The 18,266-nt window shown below is 42.9% G+C and overlaps 1 protein-coding gene across 1 annotated transcript in view; it reads right to left on the bottom strand.

Annotated features, from left to right (window-relative positions):
• Positions 1-13,223, bottom strand: part of LOC135548743 (sarcoplasmic/endoplasmic reticulum calcium ATPase 1-like) — a 71,320-nt gene extending 58,097 nt beyond the window's left edge. Inside the window, exon 1 of the mRNA XM_064978635.1 lies at positions 12,654-13,223. Within this exon, the coding sequence (XP_064834707.1) occupies positions 12,654-12,771 (118 nt within the window). The 5' untranslated portion in view covers positions 12,772-13,223. The remainder of the gene's footprint in view (positions 1-12,653) is intronic.
• Positions 13,224-18,266: the final 5,043 nt, after the last annotated feature.

The following is an 18,266-nucleotide window of genomic DNA, read 5'->3' as shown; positions in this document are numbered from 1 at the left end:
CTCTCAGATCATTACAAATCCCACAAGGTATGACCCCAAACACCTAGAAAAGGCTACTCTCCTCAATGTTATCCTCACAAATAATCGTGATCGTTATCAGTCTGGTGTTTTTTGTAATGACCTTAGTGATCACTGTTTTACAGCCGGTGTTTGTAATGACTGCTCAGTGAAACATCCTGTCCTAATTTGTCAGACGCTCGGTAAAAAAACTTGACCTGGTCTCTGTAAATTAGTATAGAATCAGCTTGATCCCCTCTGTCGAAGAAGCTTGGAACTTTTTTTTATATATCTTCAGTGATATTGTTAACAAACACGCCCCCATAAAGAAAATGAGAATTAAAAACACGTTCAGCCCCTGATTCGACCGTGATCTTGCAGAGTTACTCAACCTCTAAAACACCATTAGGCAAAAGCCTTGGCACACAATGTAGAAAATAGTAAAAAATAAAGAGAAACACTGGAATGAGGTGATGTCCAAACTTTTGACTGGTACTGTAATTGATGAGACTGGTACTGTAATTGATGAGGCTAAGCGTCATGTACTGTGAAATTTGATAGACACTGATGACGATTAGAATTTTGAATACTGAAATTACTGTACTTATGTAGTTGTACAATTTGAGTGATGTGTAACAAATGGGTGTGTGTGTGGTGTAACACAAGGAGTATGTGCCATGTAACACATGGAGTGTGTATATGTGCTGTGTAACACATGGAGTGTGGGTGTTTACTGTTGTTTAGTCACTTCCCAGGCCTGAGCGTGCGGGTGTGTGTATCTGTGGCAATGGACGCAAAGCAGGAAGCGTGTGGGAGGGAGACAGGCAGCAGAACACACTGCAGCTGGCCTACAATGAATGGAGATCACAACTATAGCTACGGTACAACACCCACCCCTCTTTACAGCACCAACCATCCATCAATACTGTGGTCAGCACACAAACTCACATTGAGTGCTAAACATCTTACTCTAAATGAATACTGTAAATCCTGGCAGTTTAAAAGCACGATGAAAATCCTGTGTTTTGATTCTGCTACAGTAGGACTGCATCGGAGGTTTCACATGGGGATCAAACGTCACACACATGCCACGGAAATAAATAAAAAATAATACAATTTCAGGACCATTGGAATTAGAGTTAAATCAGGATCTTTTAAGTTCTTCCTACCAACTTTCTGATTGACCTGAAGGAAAGGAAAAAGTAGAAGTATTTTAATCATTTCATGTTAAAATGCCCTTTAATTAAATTGCTTTGTATTGACAGAGTCCGTACAGTACATTGAGAATGTAATGGCTTGTAGCAATACAAAGGGGGGTATTGTGCTTTGAAGAACAGTCTGTCTTTCTATGTTTCCACTTATTATGTTATCCGAGTAGGCAGAGTGAATGCAAAAAAATACGCAATTTCAGTCATAGCCTTACAGCTTGGCATTTCTTCTTAATTCCTAACCAATTATCTGTCAAATATTTTTTTGCGTCTTTTCATCATCATCATCATTTTTGCCTCATTTTCACAGAGTAATCTGTATAGCTACGATGACTCAATGTAAATGAGTACGTATTTCGTCATAAAGAGACTCAAGGTGAGTTCTCTAACATGAACTTGGTAAACCCTTATGGAGAACCTCTCAGTGCCAGAGGCTCCTGCAAACTAGAGGAAACTGTCCCGCTGTTTTCCTTGTGCCGCCAGTCTTAATATACCCATGTCCCTCTTACTGTGCCTCCCCACTTGTTGAAGGCTGGCCTGGAAAGAGACAAAGGGAGGCTTGCTAGCCAGGAGCAAGGGAGGGAGGGCTGGAGGGGTTGAATGGGGTTCCCCAGCACGCACTCTGCCAAGGATTCCCTCCTTACTGTTGTCATCTGGGTTGTGTCAGCCTCAGCCTGCCCAGGCACATTCCAACAGACTTCACCACGCCCCTTTCTTTTTTCTTCCCTCCGTCTCTCTTGCTGGCTCTCCCTTTCTCTCTCACTGGCTCTCCTTTTCTGCCCCGCCCCCCAACAAACTCTCATGCCCCCCCGCCCCCATGTGCAGAGTGCAGACAGACTGAAAACAAGAGCCAGCCTGTTTTGACACTACCAGTCCAACCAGAGGGGAACCACTTCCTGGTTACAGTAGCCAACAACAGAACAGAGGGATCCATGTCCAAGACCAGGGTTCAACTACTATTTGAAATAATTTAAAATACTTAAGCGGTGTTTGATCAAGCTTTCCTGTTGCAATGGGCCAAATGGAATCTTTGCAAAAGTGCAAACCCTGCCCACCTGGTACTCCAGACATGTTAAAGCAAATGTTTACAGTAATTAAAAGATTTCAAATAGTTTTTGAACCCAAATCTGATGATCAGAGATAGTAACAGAGCCAGGAGAAGCAACAGGAAATGTACCATCATGACTAGGACATGGGATGTGCTGATACAGAAGCTTTCACTATAGCTTCCTAGTACACTCAGACGCACTTACACTTCCTTACTTTCTCCTTTAAAAGCATTATAGCTGTAATCACTAAGCAGACTAATAAACTACACATCATAATAATAAGGAAAGCACAGAAACAGGGCTAGATTATAGAGGCCCTCAGCCTCAACTGTAAATAAGTGAACGTTTGCCATGGGTAATTTGCTTGTGGACACTACTGGAAAACAGTGTTTCATTGGATAAGTCACCAGCGTCTGACCAACAAAAACACACAAAAAAAAACACACAAAATAATTTATGCGTATAACAGTGCGTACTGTAGGAACATGATAAATCTCCACACTACACACTGCCCCAAATGGCACCCTATTCTCAATATAATGCACTGCTTTTGACCAGAGCACTATTTAGGGAATAGGACAAAAGTGGTGCACTATATAGGGAACAGGGTGTCATTTGGGACACACCGTGGCTCTTTGGGTATCTAACAGCGAGCTCACCATCGTAACCCCGTAGACTAGAGCTACAGCTCACCTCATCTCTGAAACAGAGTGAACTTTACTGCTGATGCTGGCCTTAATAAAACCCTCTTAGGCCTCACTCAACCGTATCTGAGAACTACTGCAGCCCTCATCCTCCACCTGTTCTGTCAGTCACATTCTGTTAATGTTCCCCAAAGCACACATCCCTGGATCGCTCCTCTTTTCAGTACACGGTAGCTAGCGACTGGAACGAGTTTCAGGAAGAAGAAAAATATGTTTTATGAAGTTCTCTCTTCATTCAATGACACTTGTGGCTGGTTCACGTGATGTATTGTGTTCTCTACCTTCTTTCCATTTGTGCTACTGTCCGTTTGTACCATGTTGTGCTGCTGCCATGTTGTGTTGCTACCATGCTGTGTTGGCTGTCTCTCGTCATGTGTTTTGTCCTACATTTTGAATCCCAGCCCCACAGGAGCCCTGTTGCCAGGCCGTCAGTGTAAATAAAATTTTAAATTGACCCATTTTTCTCCCCAATTTCATGGTATCCAATTGTTTAGTAGCTACTATCTTGTCTCGTCGCTACAACTCCAGTACGGCCTCGGGAGAGACGGAGGTTGAAAGTCATTTGTCCTCCGATACACAATCCAACCAAGCCGCACTGCTTCTTAACACAGCGCACATCCAACCCGGAAGCCAGCCGCACCAATGTGTCGGAGGAAACACCGTGCACACCTGGCAACCTTGGTTAGCGCGCACTGTGCCCGGCCCGCCACCGGAGTCGCTGGTGCGCGATGAGACAAGGATATCCCTACCAGCCAAGCCCTCCCTAACCCTTGCCTAGTTAAACACGGGGCGGCAGGTAGCCTAGCGGTTAGAGCGTTTGGCCAGTAACCGAAAGGTTGGTGGATCGAATCCCCGAGCTGACAAGGTAGAAATCTGTCAGTTATTCCACTGTTCGTAGGCCGTCATTGTAAATAATAATTTGTTCTTAACTGACTTGCCTAGTTAAACAAAAAAAGGTTCAATAAAATACATTTACGGTGGCCAGGAGATGCCCTCGGTCAGCCCATAGAGTTGGTCTAGTGCTGCACTCAGAAAAATAGCCCGTGTTATTCAAATAAATAGCAGAAGGTCAGAGAGCAGAGCAGTCAGCTATAGCACTGTCTGAGAGAGACCCAGCCAGTCTGACACAGTGGCTATGCTGTGGGAATACAAAATCAGGTCTAGAAAATGGTAGAACGGTGAACTCTTGCACCTTCCTGTGTGTCTCAAAGGTCTGCATGCATTAACCATATCATGTATTAGATGTGAATGATAAGGGCCATAGACTTTAACACACTATGATAGTGTGACTACGCCATGGATGTCACTCATTCATATTAATAGAAATGGAGGTTGAAGGAGGGTGCACCTTCATTCAGGAGAGGCAGGGGTGTGTAAGCACGAGTGTGTAAGTGTCTGTGTGACTGCATGATGGGATAGCCCCTATCAGGTTAGTGTGAGGGCAGGGGATGAAGTTCAGTCAGTAGGTCAGTCATTACTATGCTACAGTACAGATGGGGAGTACTCACAGTATCTGTATGGGAGAATCATAATCAGGGTGACTAAACTAATGTAGCAGGCGTAGAAAACACCTATGCCGAGGACCCACTTCCGTTTTTCAGGAGAAACGGAAGTTAGGTTGAAAATACTGTTTCCCTGAAAACCAGAAACAAACACTTTGTCAACACTGCTAAGGGTGGGGTTGCTGAGGAAGATGAATCAAGGCCACCGCTGTGACAGTCCAGATGTTTATCTCTTACTTATTCAAAAGCCCAGAACCGGTTTCACACCAGGCTTATCTGCCCAATCGACACGCACCTCCCAGATGAACTCATGGATACCCTTTTCATGTCTCTGCGTGCAATCTGAAGGAAGTTGCTAACTAGCATTTCGAGCAATTGATTAATAGCGTTAGCACAATGACTAGAAGTCTATGTAACTGCTAACATACTAGTAGAAACCAGACTTCCAGTCATGACGCTAATGCTAGTTACCATTGGCTCGCGAAACTACCTCTACCTTCCTTCATACTAGAGGCAGAGACATAAAAAGGGTATCCATGAGTTCATCGGACTGAAGTAGATGAAGGGCTTCAATTGCCAAAATCCTGAAGCATCCCTTTAAGTAAATAAATAAAACAAAGCCGTATTTTTGGTGATTGTCTCTCAGGAGCAATGGATGGATCACTTTGTCAATAAAATTAAGTACATTTAAAAGGCTGGCCCTTTAAATGGCAGCTGTTTTTACCCACAGAGATGGATAGAGATACAGTATTATCATTATAAAAATCAGTCCCATTATACGGCTGTGAACACCCAGGTAGCGCCATTGAGGCAATCTCCATTTTGAAGTAGTCAATTTTCTTATTTTGTGTTTAATAAATGCATACATCTTATTTTGGTGATTTACTGCCACCTGCAGTGTTGGAGTCCTGAACCATTCATTTATTGTGTCCACTTTGTGTCCACTAGATGGCACTGTTAAAACCATTTAGAAACCATAGCACCCAATTTGAAGATGAAGACAACGCTGTGATCATTCATTGATTGTTCCCAACTCATAGGAATCCCCACCCTTTAAAGAATGGTGGAAGCCCTCAATGGCAATGGTAATGCTAAAATGGCTTACATTGAGGTTGGGTCCTCTATCCAGCTCTTACTTACCACAAATGACAAACGTTTATGTTTACTTTAACTGTTAAAAAAACAAAATGATCAAAATTGTACATCAGCGTTTTAGTACTAATGTATATTGTGTACTTTGGAAAAAAGATGCACATTATTTAAAGGAACATTTATATTCTTGTTTTACAGAATGTGCAAATGTGCTGTAATTATGCTGTTTAGGTTATATATTTTTTACAGGTAACATCATTAGACATGTAAATAATGTTTTCGTGATAATTAAGTTGATAATTTGGTATGATTGTTGTTTTTTCCCCCCAATGGTTCCATGGAAATCCATGTCTGTAAAATATGTTGGTAGTATGAGGGTAATCAGTTTGACTGAATGGTTGATCAAACACGTGTGGGTGCGTGTGCAGCTCAACTCTGAGCTGCTTCTGCTTAGCTCAGTGACTCAACATAAATCTCAAGAAGGTTGCAGGAAGTCTGTGACTGACTACAGAGGTGGGAGGAGAGAATCAAAAAAGAGGGACAAGTTAGCACAGGATCCCTGATACTCTGCAGAGTAATGCATAACAGAACAGACAACACCTCAAGGACTAAAGACATTCTGTTAAACTCGCCTCTCCGTTCGGATCTCCGATAGACAAGTCCAAAATGTTATATAAATCTGGTCTATTTAAAGAGGAAAGAATAATATCATTATTTGCAGTTGCATTGCAATATAATTAAAATAATAAACAGTGATATGAAGAGTGCAAGTGCGTAAGGGGCAGAGTTAGTTTGACAGGAAGTAGTATGGCAAGAAATGGTAGATAACTGGCAACTCTCCGGCCTGGTCTCAGAGCAAAACGTATTATATGTTACTAGAATCCCTGTAACTCTGTTTAGTATGATATGTTACATTATTTGATCCGTTTAGTATGACATTATGTTGGATAAGACAGTAGGTTATTTAAGGTGAAAACGAAAGTAGGGTGGTCAGTTGGGCATAAAATGCAAATGTCTAGCAACCCAAAGGTTGCAAGTTCTAATCTTGTCACATGAAACTTTAGCCAACTACTTACGTAGCATGTTAGCTAACCCTTCAACTAACACCTAGCCTAGCTAAAGTTGGCGTCCTATCCACCTATCTAACGTTAGCCACGACAAATTGGAATTCTAACAAAGGTATTTCAAATTCATAACATATTGTATGAATTGTAATTTGTACTATACATCCTAGAATTCGTATTATATTGTACAACCCCTATTACATTGGTAGGCTAATGTAATGAAAAATATCATACTAAATGGTATGGAACAGATTTCAGTAACATATAATATGTTTTGCTCTGAGACCAGGTTGAACTCTCCCATAAGGTACACATTCTACAGTGGAAGTCAGGGTTGAACATACACCAAAGAGCTGCGTCACAGGATATGCATCAACACTATGCTCCTTTTCCAACAAGATAATAGTAATAAATGTGAGTAAGAGTTGTGGTTACACAGTAATATTGAGTAATGTATTGCCCAATGATATATTATCACTACAGAATTAAAATTAAACAGGATGTTTTAACAGAAGCCAAACCCTAACACCATTTGAGGAACAAACATCAAAACATGAAGAGTTTAGTTACCGTACCAGTCAGAAGTTTGGAAACATCTACTCATTCCAGGGTTTTTCTTTATTTTCTATATTGTATAATAATAGTGAAGACATCAGAACTATGAAGTAACACATATGGAATAATGTAGTAACCAAAAGGTGTTAAACAAATCTAAATATATTTGAGATTTTTCAAAGTAGACACATTTTGCCTTGACAGCTTTGCACATAATAATGGCTGGAATGGAGTGAATGGAATGGCATCAAACACAAGGAAACCATGCGTTTGATGTATTTGACACATTTCCGCTCCAGCCATAACCACGAGCCAATCCTCCCCAATTGTGACTCGTTTCAGGAAACTAGGCTTATGTCACTACTTCACAGCATTTGTGTTTTTGGGCAGAAATGCCTTCTGGAACATGTGCACTTTCCTGTGCCTTAATAACAAATGTGTATGCCATCTGTAAATACAATTGTTAAATCGGGAGCCAAGTTGGTTTCGCCACAAAAAAAGCCAGGAACCTTCCCGCTAGCCATGTTTGGCTGAGATAATGTGTGGGCTGAACATGCCAATGGAGGAGTTTGGATTGGTCTGCCATGTAGCACGTTTCTGTCTATAACATGAGCTGGTCAGTATGTGTAGGTAATCCTTTCTAACACAGCTTTTTTTTAAATGTATAGTAGAAGTGAAAAAGTGTTGCTCTCCACTTTCTGGAGGACTGAGTTTTGAGCTAAGGAAAGCTGAGAAAATTCTGGCGTTTGATTGCAAATATGCAGAGGGAGTCAAAAAGAGAACTCCCAGAAGGCTGTTGTATAAAACACCTGTCTCCGGATTACATCTTCAAACTAAGGGCAACCATGGAATCTGTGACTGAGATGGACACTTCTCCATCCATGTATAAGGGTAAAATAGTTTAGCTAGCTACATTTTCAGATTACACATTTCTAATTTAGTCAAAGTAGTTATCACATGTTAAAGAGTACTGTTAGCTAGCTAATATTAGCTGGCTCTCTAACGTTACATGTATGATCTGTGTAGTAATATTATACGTATCCCAGAGCCATTTGCATTGCTAGTTATAGCCTAATGTTAGCTAACGAACCAGGTTCAATGTTAGCCAGAGCGAATCTGCAGATAGGTAGCTATCTATTCTGATTTCAGAGCATTCTCGTAAGTGTGACAGAGCACAGAATAACTGAGGAATTTACGAACGCTCAATACCCGTTGAATATGGCCGGTTTCAGTAAACGTTGGCAAAAAACGTATTTCAATTGTTGCCAAGCCGGTCGGTCACAAAGGTGCCATCAAACTCCTGCGGTTTAGTCAACACTCACGCTGCTGCAAGTTCTCAACACAACAACATCCTTTCTAGCGCATTCACAGGGACGGACTTAGTGATTAATATGGGTTTTATAGTAAGGACATGTAATTTAACGGTAAAAACATATTACCCTTTAATCTGCCATGAACACAACCAGGCATGTTGCCATCTGATTGTCAAACAAATCCCTTTAAAAAGGTAGATGACCTTCGCACAACCTTCAAAAATAATTCCAGCATCCAAACAGTACACTGTGAACCCGACAACTTTCTTTCAATTCGCAATTGGCTGAAACTCTCTCACTGGAGAAAGTGTGAGAGCGAGCGAAACAGCGCTGCCATCTTACAATATGTAGCCTGTGTATCTGATGTTGTCTGGCCAAAAAGAATATGACATGCCATACTCTTTTTGGTCAGACAGAATCCGATACATGGGCTACACCATACATGTCCTCTGCCTCGACAAGATTGCAGTATTATCAGCATTTCCTGTCTTGTTACTTAAGAAATGCATGAACAATTTTTGGGGTTAAATTTAAATCTTTATTTTTCCTGCCCCATCCTGAAAGCAGATTAATTTCAATGAAAGTCACGTTCGCAATCATATCGTGTGAAACAATGTACGGGAACGCGAGTGGAGCATTGGGGGCCCTAAAGCGGAGAAAATATTTTGTAAAAATGATTACTAGTATTACATTTTTTTTAATTATGCCCAGCTCACAAGGCCCCTTGATGTGAGGCCGGAGGCAATTGCCTCTTCTGCCTAATGGTAAGTCCACCACTGCACATTCAGAGTGGCTTCTTTTACTATGCATACACCGAGTTGCAGTCATCACAAGTCACACCAGCAGACAAAAAGTGTGTCTGGCTGTGCACATGAATGCTTATGAGAGCGGCTGTGCGCGCAAGTGTGTACGGCTAGATGTGTTGCAACCTCCCACCACCTCCTCCCCCCCATGGCTTTGTAGAAAAGGTCACGGAGGCGCTGAGACCCGGCCAACTTTCCAACATCTGGGAGTGGGACCAACACAGCTACAGCTAACTACAGTACTGTACCTAAAACATGATGCATCTGGAGCTAGGAGTTGATCTCAGCGCACCAGTAGTACACAAAAACAACAAGTACAGTTTGGAGCTGCTGTCAATGTACCAAGTCAACACACAAAAACAAGTACAGTTTGATCAATCAAATCACTTTATTTTCAGAAAATTAATTGCTGTGAATTTTTTGGGGAGAAATCACATGCGGATGACATTTGGGAGATCAAGGTTGCTTGAAATGCCCTTTTCAAGATAGAAGTGAAGAGACCACATCAGCTAGTGTAGAACATCCTGTTTCACAGTAGACAGTTGTTAGTGCAAATTCATTTCACTAGTTTGGCTGTTCCTCTTAACAGGAAGGAAAGAAGAGAAATACTCTGCTTGTTAGTGTTTGTCACTGCGTGTATATAACAAATAATGAAATCCAATTCATTAACTGACAACCAAGTTGACCATATTCAAGTCATCAACCTACCAAAACGTCCCAGTTTTGAGTATGAGATAAAACACATTGTTGGTCTAGTCTGACCTCAGACCAGAAAGCCATAACAAAAAGGCTTTTCCACCCCTAACAGTTTCAAAATAAAAGAGGATATGGCCTCCACAATGATAGCACAGGTTTGACTAGGGGTGAGGGCCTAAAAAAAACAGGCCTAAAACACAAGTCTGTGTGCTAAGCTCCGATAAAAAAGGCCACCGACCACCACTGCCAGGGCATTGGTTACATCTTTAACCTCGGACAGTAATACCAACCGTGACGATCTGGATTAAAATGGGGTCTCCCCTCCATTGCCCATGGTTGTGATAATTAGGGAATACACGTGGCAAAACATTTTACAACACAAAAAGAGCAAGACCAGATAGACCAGTCCTTTTTAGTTTCCATTAGGTGCCTAATGAATACGACCCCAGTGGTAAGACACTCCATGCAGGGGAGTTCCAGGGCCAGACATAGCGTGAAATAGGCCTCCCGTAGGAATGTTATGCCTGTGTCTACAAAACTGGCACGCCATATATCTCCCATTGGAACGCTGCTAGTACCTACTACAGTGGAGCAGGAAACAAAGTGATCAGAGGGGGTTTCCCTAGTTCATAACCCTTTTTGGTTACTGTACCCCCCAATCTATTATTCAATAGATGTTTCTCTGCCATAAATATGCCCTTATCAGCATTCCCCTAAGGACAGGCCAGTCTGTCCAGGTACCCCCAGAGGTTAGATTACAGGACCTGTTTGTGGCCATGTCTTTGTGTAATGATTATGGCTATATAATAAGTCTCCTGCACAGCTCCTGTATGGAGACAACCTGTCCTCGTGTCAGAAGAGAGAGAGAGAGAGAGAGAGAGAGAGAGAGAAGTAATCATGGAGGATTTGTAACAGAAACGCATGCCGCACACACAGAACAGTGGCTCCCTCCCTGCAACAAACACCAAACTCACGAAGTCATTGCAGTCAACAAAAGGTAGATTGTGGTCGGTTTGTCAGTAGAGGGAATGAGCCATTCAGTATTCTACACACATACTCAGTTGAGACATGTAGCTACTAAAACAGCTAATAACAATAACACAGCTGTTTAATGTGTTGTTGACTGTGTTGAGAAAGACATAGGCCATGTTCAGTAGGCAAACAGTGTGGAATTTTGCAGATAGAAATGTCATGAATAGAACTAACAAGATTGTTTATTCTACATGTCAGATAGGCATGTTTGTTCTACTCAATATATTTATATCTGAATGTTCCACAATGTTGTGCCTTGGTGAACGTGACCCTGGTTTACAGCCAAGAAAGGAAAGGGTATTCCCTTAAGCCTTTCTCTGCACACGCAAGAACCCCCCCACACACACACAAACAGAGAGAGAGACAGAGAGAGAGACAGACAGAGAGAGACAGAGAGAGAGACAGAGAGAGAGAGAGGAAGTCAGTTCACACAGCTAAAAGTTTAAGATGCTATCTGCAACAAGACATTTTTCCATGAAGTCATCAAAGCCACAGGGTAGGTCTGTGCAACAAAGGACTGCTGTTTCACTCCTACAACACAGTGGCTCTCCTCTATGGCTTAACGACACAAGCCACCATGCAAATGAATGGCAGGGCCATAGACTCAGAAGGAAAGTAGTAACGGTGTTGACAGGTGCCAAGTTCAATACAACACCAATTAAAGAGCACCAGGTCTACATTCTAGATTAGGGCTTTAACTGGGGGATTAAATCCAATAAACTAATGGAACAAAAGAAGTTAAGCATTTGGCTGCTGCAGCATCAACACCTTGTAGCCTACACAAAAAAAACTTGTGCACATTGAGCGATGGGCCCTGGAATTGTGTATGCAGATCTCACACATGTATAGCTATAGCTTTCTCTCAGAAGTAGAGTAAGAGAGTTTCCTAATTTTATCAAATGTTCTCATTGTCATTATGGCACTAACTATGGGGGTGTGCTGTGTTAAGCATGTCGTTTTGGCCTCCCCTCTGTCCCTCCAATGGGGGTGTCATAGTGGAATACAGAATTATCACCTGAAATATCACTTAATGCCACGCTCTTCCCCTTGATTCAGTAGCCTAACATAGCATAAAACCCAAATTGAAACTGTTACAGTATTAGACAATACTACTCTTAATGTGTTGACGTTAATGAACGCGACATAATTATTATACCCCAATGCCTCCCCATAAATGCATGGCAAAACAGATGTGATATACATCCTGCCTCAATACAGGCGTTAGATTAATAGCATATCCTATTGATAATCTGGGTCTCGTTTTTACACATAGTCCGTAACCGTGATGAAAAGCGTTCGGGTTCAGTGACTCGATCGATCGATCGTCCACCCACCCACACACACACACAACTTTGTGCAGAGCGAGAAACGCAATGTAGCTCGGTAAAGTACGACAAAGGACTTCAAACAGCGTTGAGTAGCCTCACGCATAAGATCTGTCTAAATATGTAGGCTGGAAAGAACAATTGCAGGCTGTAGAATACTGATATTCGTGTTTTCAACCGGGTTGTTTTACAATAAGGCGCGGGCAAACTGGGCAATGATATCCATGCCCGTGATCGAATTGCATTCAACACTCACGCAGGTAAACTGAATAACAGTGAAAATACAACATCATAAACAATGTTTGTTACTCACCGTTAGGTCCATATTTTTCTAAATTGGATTTCACTTGTTCAAGGGTGAGTCCAGTGTTTTCATTCACACTAAAGTTTTCAAAAACTTCAGATGAGGATTTAGTGTGCGCGTTATCCATCTCGGAGGGAGAACTGACTAGCTAAACAATTAAATTAAAAGTCATGTAGTTAAATATATAACATATATTACGACAATAAAGGACTAATAAACAACAGTCGTTTTCTAACGATGTGTCTTGCGTTCAGACTGCCAAGCGGAGGTGGATCTGCCTGCGTAGACGGTCACCTGCCTCCTCTTCTGCGAGCCGACGATTTGATTCCGGATTCCTGTTCGCGACGCTGCTATTTCCCAATAAATACAATTGCAGTCCGCGCTTCATCAAAATCAGAAGGTGTTCTGTGTTGGTACTGCCTCTTCCACAAGTGAGCGTGTTTGAGCACACCCTTGCGTTCCTATTGGTTGTCATTACCTGAGTAGAGAGCGTTGCTCAACTCCCACATCCTTCGACAATACATCCTTTTGGTAAGCCAAATAAGTAAGCCCTTGTCTTCTTGGTTTATATATCTTATGCACTGCATATGAAAAGTCACAGGAGGTAATACTATTTAATTCTCAAGTTACATATGTTTCATATATGTCATTAGTTAATGCTTTAAACCAAGGTTATGGATTTCTTCCCCTTTGGCACAAGAGTAGGCCTACGTGCATCATCTTCATGCTGGTACTTAAATAATCGCAAACACACTTAAATTAATCTTTACTTTTCTTGTACATCTCGGAAAAGCGGTGGCCTATATCTCTCTAAATAGTTTGCCAATTGAGTGTAATCAAATGTTGCCTGATCTAATACTACCAGTACCACGCAACTCCTACACAGCACTTAACGTCACACTATGAGGTAGAAGTAGGTGCGTTTAGTGTTCTTGAAAGGCCTTGCACCTGAGTCATCCTTCAGTCATTCTGACCCTTTCTCAGTTCTGACCTCACCACTTACTGATGTAGTGAAACTGTTCATTTCAGACGTTGCGGTAGGAGTAACCTATACAAGGAAGGGGAAGGTGTAGGTCCAAGTTGTATCCACTTATGTAAGACTCATCAATGTGACGTTACTGCAGTTCGATCTCCTTATCCCTGGCTATGCAGAAGAGGAGAAGGCCCAGTACTGTACTGTAGTATAGGTTTCAAGCAGTAGACAGTGGGCTGGGAGGACTACTTTTGGAGTGAGAGGTATAAAGGGAACAAGGTGCTCTAGTTATGTCCTGTCTCACAGCTGGGCTCCTCTATCTCTCACAGCTCTCAACTTATTTATAACTTAAAGCGCTTACATAACTTTCAGAACTATACGGCATAGATCAACTCTGAGAAACAGGCCTCCCACTAGAGGTGGAGAGCAATGGTGGACACCCTATACTTCCAATGGGGCCAAGATGACTAAATGAAAAGCAAGTCATACATCCCTCACACTGAATCAGGTCAAAGCCAGGTTTGGGCCCCAGGTCTGACTCCCTTTCTGGGTGATGATGTGCCAATTAGACTTCACCTCACTGCAGCCATGCCTTGTCCTACCCACAGTCAGACACCCATGCAGTGGATACGACTGATAGATACAGTGACCACAGTTCAAGGCACCTCTCACTCACAGACAGACTCAAACTCTCCTGCAAAAGTTTTCATCTGATTCTGAAGTCAGTAATAGATGCACATGCTCTTGACATACCAGCACATAAACAACCGACATTGTTTGAATTGTATTTGTGATTGTGTCTGTGGTTGTCTTATTAATGTGCAATATGAAAGCCATGTGTGAAACAAAAGAGAGCACTTCTGGCTCCACACATTTCTAAGGAACCCCTTGGATTCCAAAGTTCTTACGCAAGAGAAATCCTCCCCTTCTCCGTTCTCTCTCTCTCTCTCTCTCTCTCTCTCTCTCTCTCTCTCTCCACACAATGGCTGCCTATCCTAGCCACCACTCCAGTCACACAACATTTTCCATACAGCTCTGTCTGTCTGTAAGCCCTCCAGCAGCATTTGCCTTCTTTTTTAGTTACAGCCTGCATTTGCATTATGGAAATAAGCAGTGGCCATCCATGCGTGAAGAGATATTTACCTCCCTCTTGCATCCCTGTGTGGTATGCCACACAACTACCTTGTTCAGAGTGAGTCTCTCTGGAATGGATGTCTGTAAAAGGTCTAGTGCAGGCTGTCTTTGTCTTTGTACTTATATGGGCATCTTTTCTTACAACTTATTTGGATGCCTTCCGTTTTTATATCCACAGTTCAGTTTTGTCTCTGGTGCATGTGAATTTGGAATAGATGTTTGTGTGCTTGAATAGTCACTTCATGCTAACGTCAAATACAGTAGATGTCCCTTACAGTTTCTTAGAACCTCAGTCCCTCAGTTGTTTTAATCCTGACAGTGTGTTCCCTGACAGATCCACAGTGCTCTGTGTAAGGACTGACGGCTGCTACTGCCATTGACTTTCAATCAAGGAGACTTGAAGTGAGACTCAACCACAGTCTGCACTCTGTAGCAGCTGCACCTGACAAGCACACTGAGCAGCAAGTTAGCACCCCCGTCCCCACCCGCCTCCCTCCCCTTAATAGGTCTCCCCCTCCTCTCTCAAAGCCCCCCCCCCCTCCCTTCCTGCACGGAGCTCTCAGGGACTGTTTGTGACGCAGTCTTCAATTCACAGGGTACCACAGAGGAATTCCACTCTGCCTCACAGCCCTATGAATAGGAATGTTTAATCTAGAAGCAAGGGGGCTCATTTCTACTGCATCTTAATACCAGGTTATGTATCATTTACAACTAAACCCCGTATCCCCCCTTCAACCTGCCAATAATGGTTTGGTCCAATAGCATCTCATTGATAGCAGTGTGTGCTCCGATTGGGCAAAAATGACATAATTTTTATTCATAAACAAAGATAAGAAAACTGAGGGGAACACAGAGAGATGTAAAGATGGAGAGAGAAAAGAGGGAGGGAGAGAGATGAGCTATAAACCTAGCTGGGGGAATAACCGATTGCACAAAAACTTTCATTTTCTCTAATCCATTGGTTTTGATTTATCTTGATATACTGTATCTCTGTGTGATGGGATCAAATATTGAGCCTTTTGACCGGGCAGTTTTTCTGCACTGCCTTCCTATACTCAATTTCACTTTCAGTTCCCTCTACGTCAACACTTCAAATCAAAACTGACCCCGCACGCACACACACCATCCTCCTGTCTGCCCAGTCCAAGCACGACTCTATTTGTCACCTAATCATTTTTTGGTGAGGATGAGTCATCACTGCGACGCCTGGCCAATCTCAAACTGTCACTCAGTCATTAATGGAATCAAACATTGTAAAGGAGGCAATTACACCATCCAGATGATGTCTGTTAAATGCCACTGTGTGTGTGTGTGTGTGTGTGTGTGTGTGTGTGTGTGTGTGTGTGTGTGTGTGTGTGTGTGTGTGTGTGTGTGTGTGTGTGTGTGTGTGTGTGTGTGTGTGTGTGTGTGTGTGTGTGTGTGTGTGTGTGTGTGTGTGTGTGTGTGTGTGAGGGCTGTGTGACTTGATGTCCCAGACAAATTGATAGGAGGACCTTGTAAATACAGAAGACAGATGGAGAAAAACTAGCTGAATCATATCTGGATGATGAACCATAGAGATAGACAGTTTTATCTCCATGGGATGAACAGCCAGGCTCACATCACTCATCATTCACACAGGCTATTATTTAATAAATGTCCCCACATCTCTAGATCACATTGTCTTTAATCTTTCTTTTTCATCCAAAAGGTATGTCATGTTGTCATCTCTTTTGCAAGCAATCTTGGAAAAAATCCGGTGAGGAATCCCGCTCCTACATTAAGTGCCAACTGTTGCCATCTGCATCTGTTATTAGTTCTGAATATATTTCAACGTTAACTTTTCTTGTCAAAGTTTGAGACGTTATAAAGTAAAGTTCATTGTTTATTGCCCCTATTAAGAAGTTGCCACCACACACAGAAACCCTATCATTGCACACAAGCACAAACTGCACCAAACCCCTGTGTCCCTCAGTGTCTGATGAGAACTCTGTACTATTATCTCCCCACAGGCAAATCAATGGGCTCCTACACGGCATCCTGCACCATTCTAATGCACCTCACATACACTCATGTTCCCTATTCAATAGAGGTCACATGTAAATAACACATACATGCACCCACACACACAATGAGCCAGATCCACACACACTTTCAATGTCAAGGACCAAGACCATGATGAAGGAAAGCGCTTATTTTCTAACTGGGATCAATGATTTTCAAATGCAGGATCTGTGCTGCTCGACCTGCCCATTGGTCAGATCAGCATGAAGTTTCTCTTTTTTTTTGTCAGCTAGTTCTTTTATAATGTGTGTATGCTCCACAGAGAGCTAATCGAGAAAGAAAAGCATACAGCAAGAACAGAGAGGGACAGAGGAAGACTAAAGAAGACATGAAAATAGAGAGGACTAGAGAGAGAGAGAGAGAGAGAGAGACTTTAAGGTGATGCCAGTGACAGGCAGACCCAGGCTGACGGACACCTGGGTGCTGTGTTAAAAACAGGGCTGGAGTAAAGATTGATTCACAGAAACATCCATTCTTGATTTACATTACATTACATTTACATTTAAGTCATTTGGCAGACGCTCTTATCCAGAGCGACTTACAAATTGGTGAATTCACCTTATGACATCCCGTGGAACAGCCACTTTACTATAGTGCATCTAAATCATTTAAGGGGGGTGAGAAGGATTACTTTATCCTATCCTAGGTATTCCTTAAAGAGGTGGGGTTTCAGGTGTCTCCGGAAGGTGGTGATTGACTCCGCTGTCCTGGCGTCGTGAGGGAGTTTGTTCCACCATTGGGGGGCCAGAGCAGCGAACAGTTTTGACTGGGCTGAGCGAGAACTGTACTTCCTCAGTGGTAGGGAGGCGAGCAGGCCAGAGGTGGATGAACGCAGTGCCCTTGTTTGGGTGTAGGGCCTGATCAGAGCCTGGAGGTACTGCGGTGCCGTTCCCCTCACAGCTCCGTAGGCAAGCACCATGGTCTTGTAGCGGATGCGAGCTTCAACTGGAAGCCAGTGGAGAGAGCGGAGGAGCGGGGTGACGTGAGAGAACTTGGGAAGGTTGAACACCAGACGGGCTGCGGCGTTCTGGATGAGTTGTAGGTGTTTAATGGCACAGGCAGGGAGCCCAGCCAACAGCGAGTTGCAGTAATCCAGACGGGAGATGACAAGTGCCTGGATTAGGACCTGCGCCGCTTCCTGTGTGAGGCAGGGTCGTACTCTGCGGATGTTGTAGAGCATGAACCTACAGGAACGGGCCACCGCCTTGATGTTAGTTGAGAACGACAGGGTGTTGTCCAGGATCATGCCAAGGTTCTTAGCGGTCTGGGAGGAGGACACAATGGAGTTGTCAACCGTGATGGCGAGATCATGGAACGGGCAGTCCTTCCCCGGGAGGAAGAGCAGCTCCGTCTTGCCGAGGTTCAGCTTTAGGTGGTGATCCGTCATCCACACTGATATGTCTGCCAGACATGCAGAGATGCGATTCGCCACCTGGTCATCAGAAGGGGGAAAGGAGAAGATTAATTGTGTG

Source organism: Oncorhynchus masou, chromosome 11 (genome assembly GCF_036934945.1).
Source record: "Oncorhynchus masou masou isolate Uvic2021 chromosome 11, UVic_Omas_1.1, whole genome shotgun sequence".
NCBI classification, from domain to species: Eukaryota; Metazoa; Chordata; class Actinopteri; order Salmoniformes; family Salmonidae; genus Oncorhynchus; species Oncorhynchus masou.
This window is presented reverse-complemented; position numbering and strand designations above follow the sequence as displayed.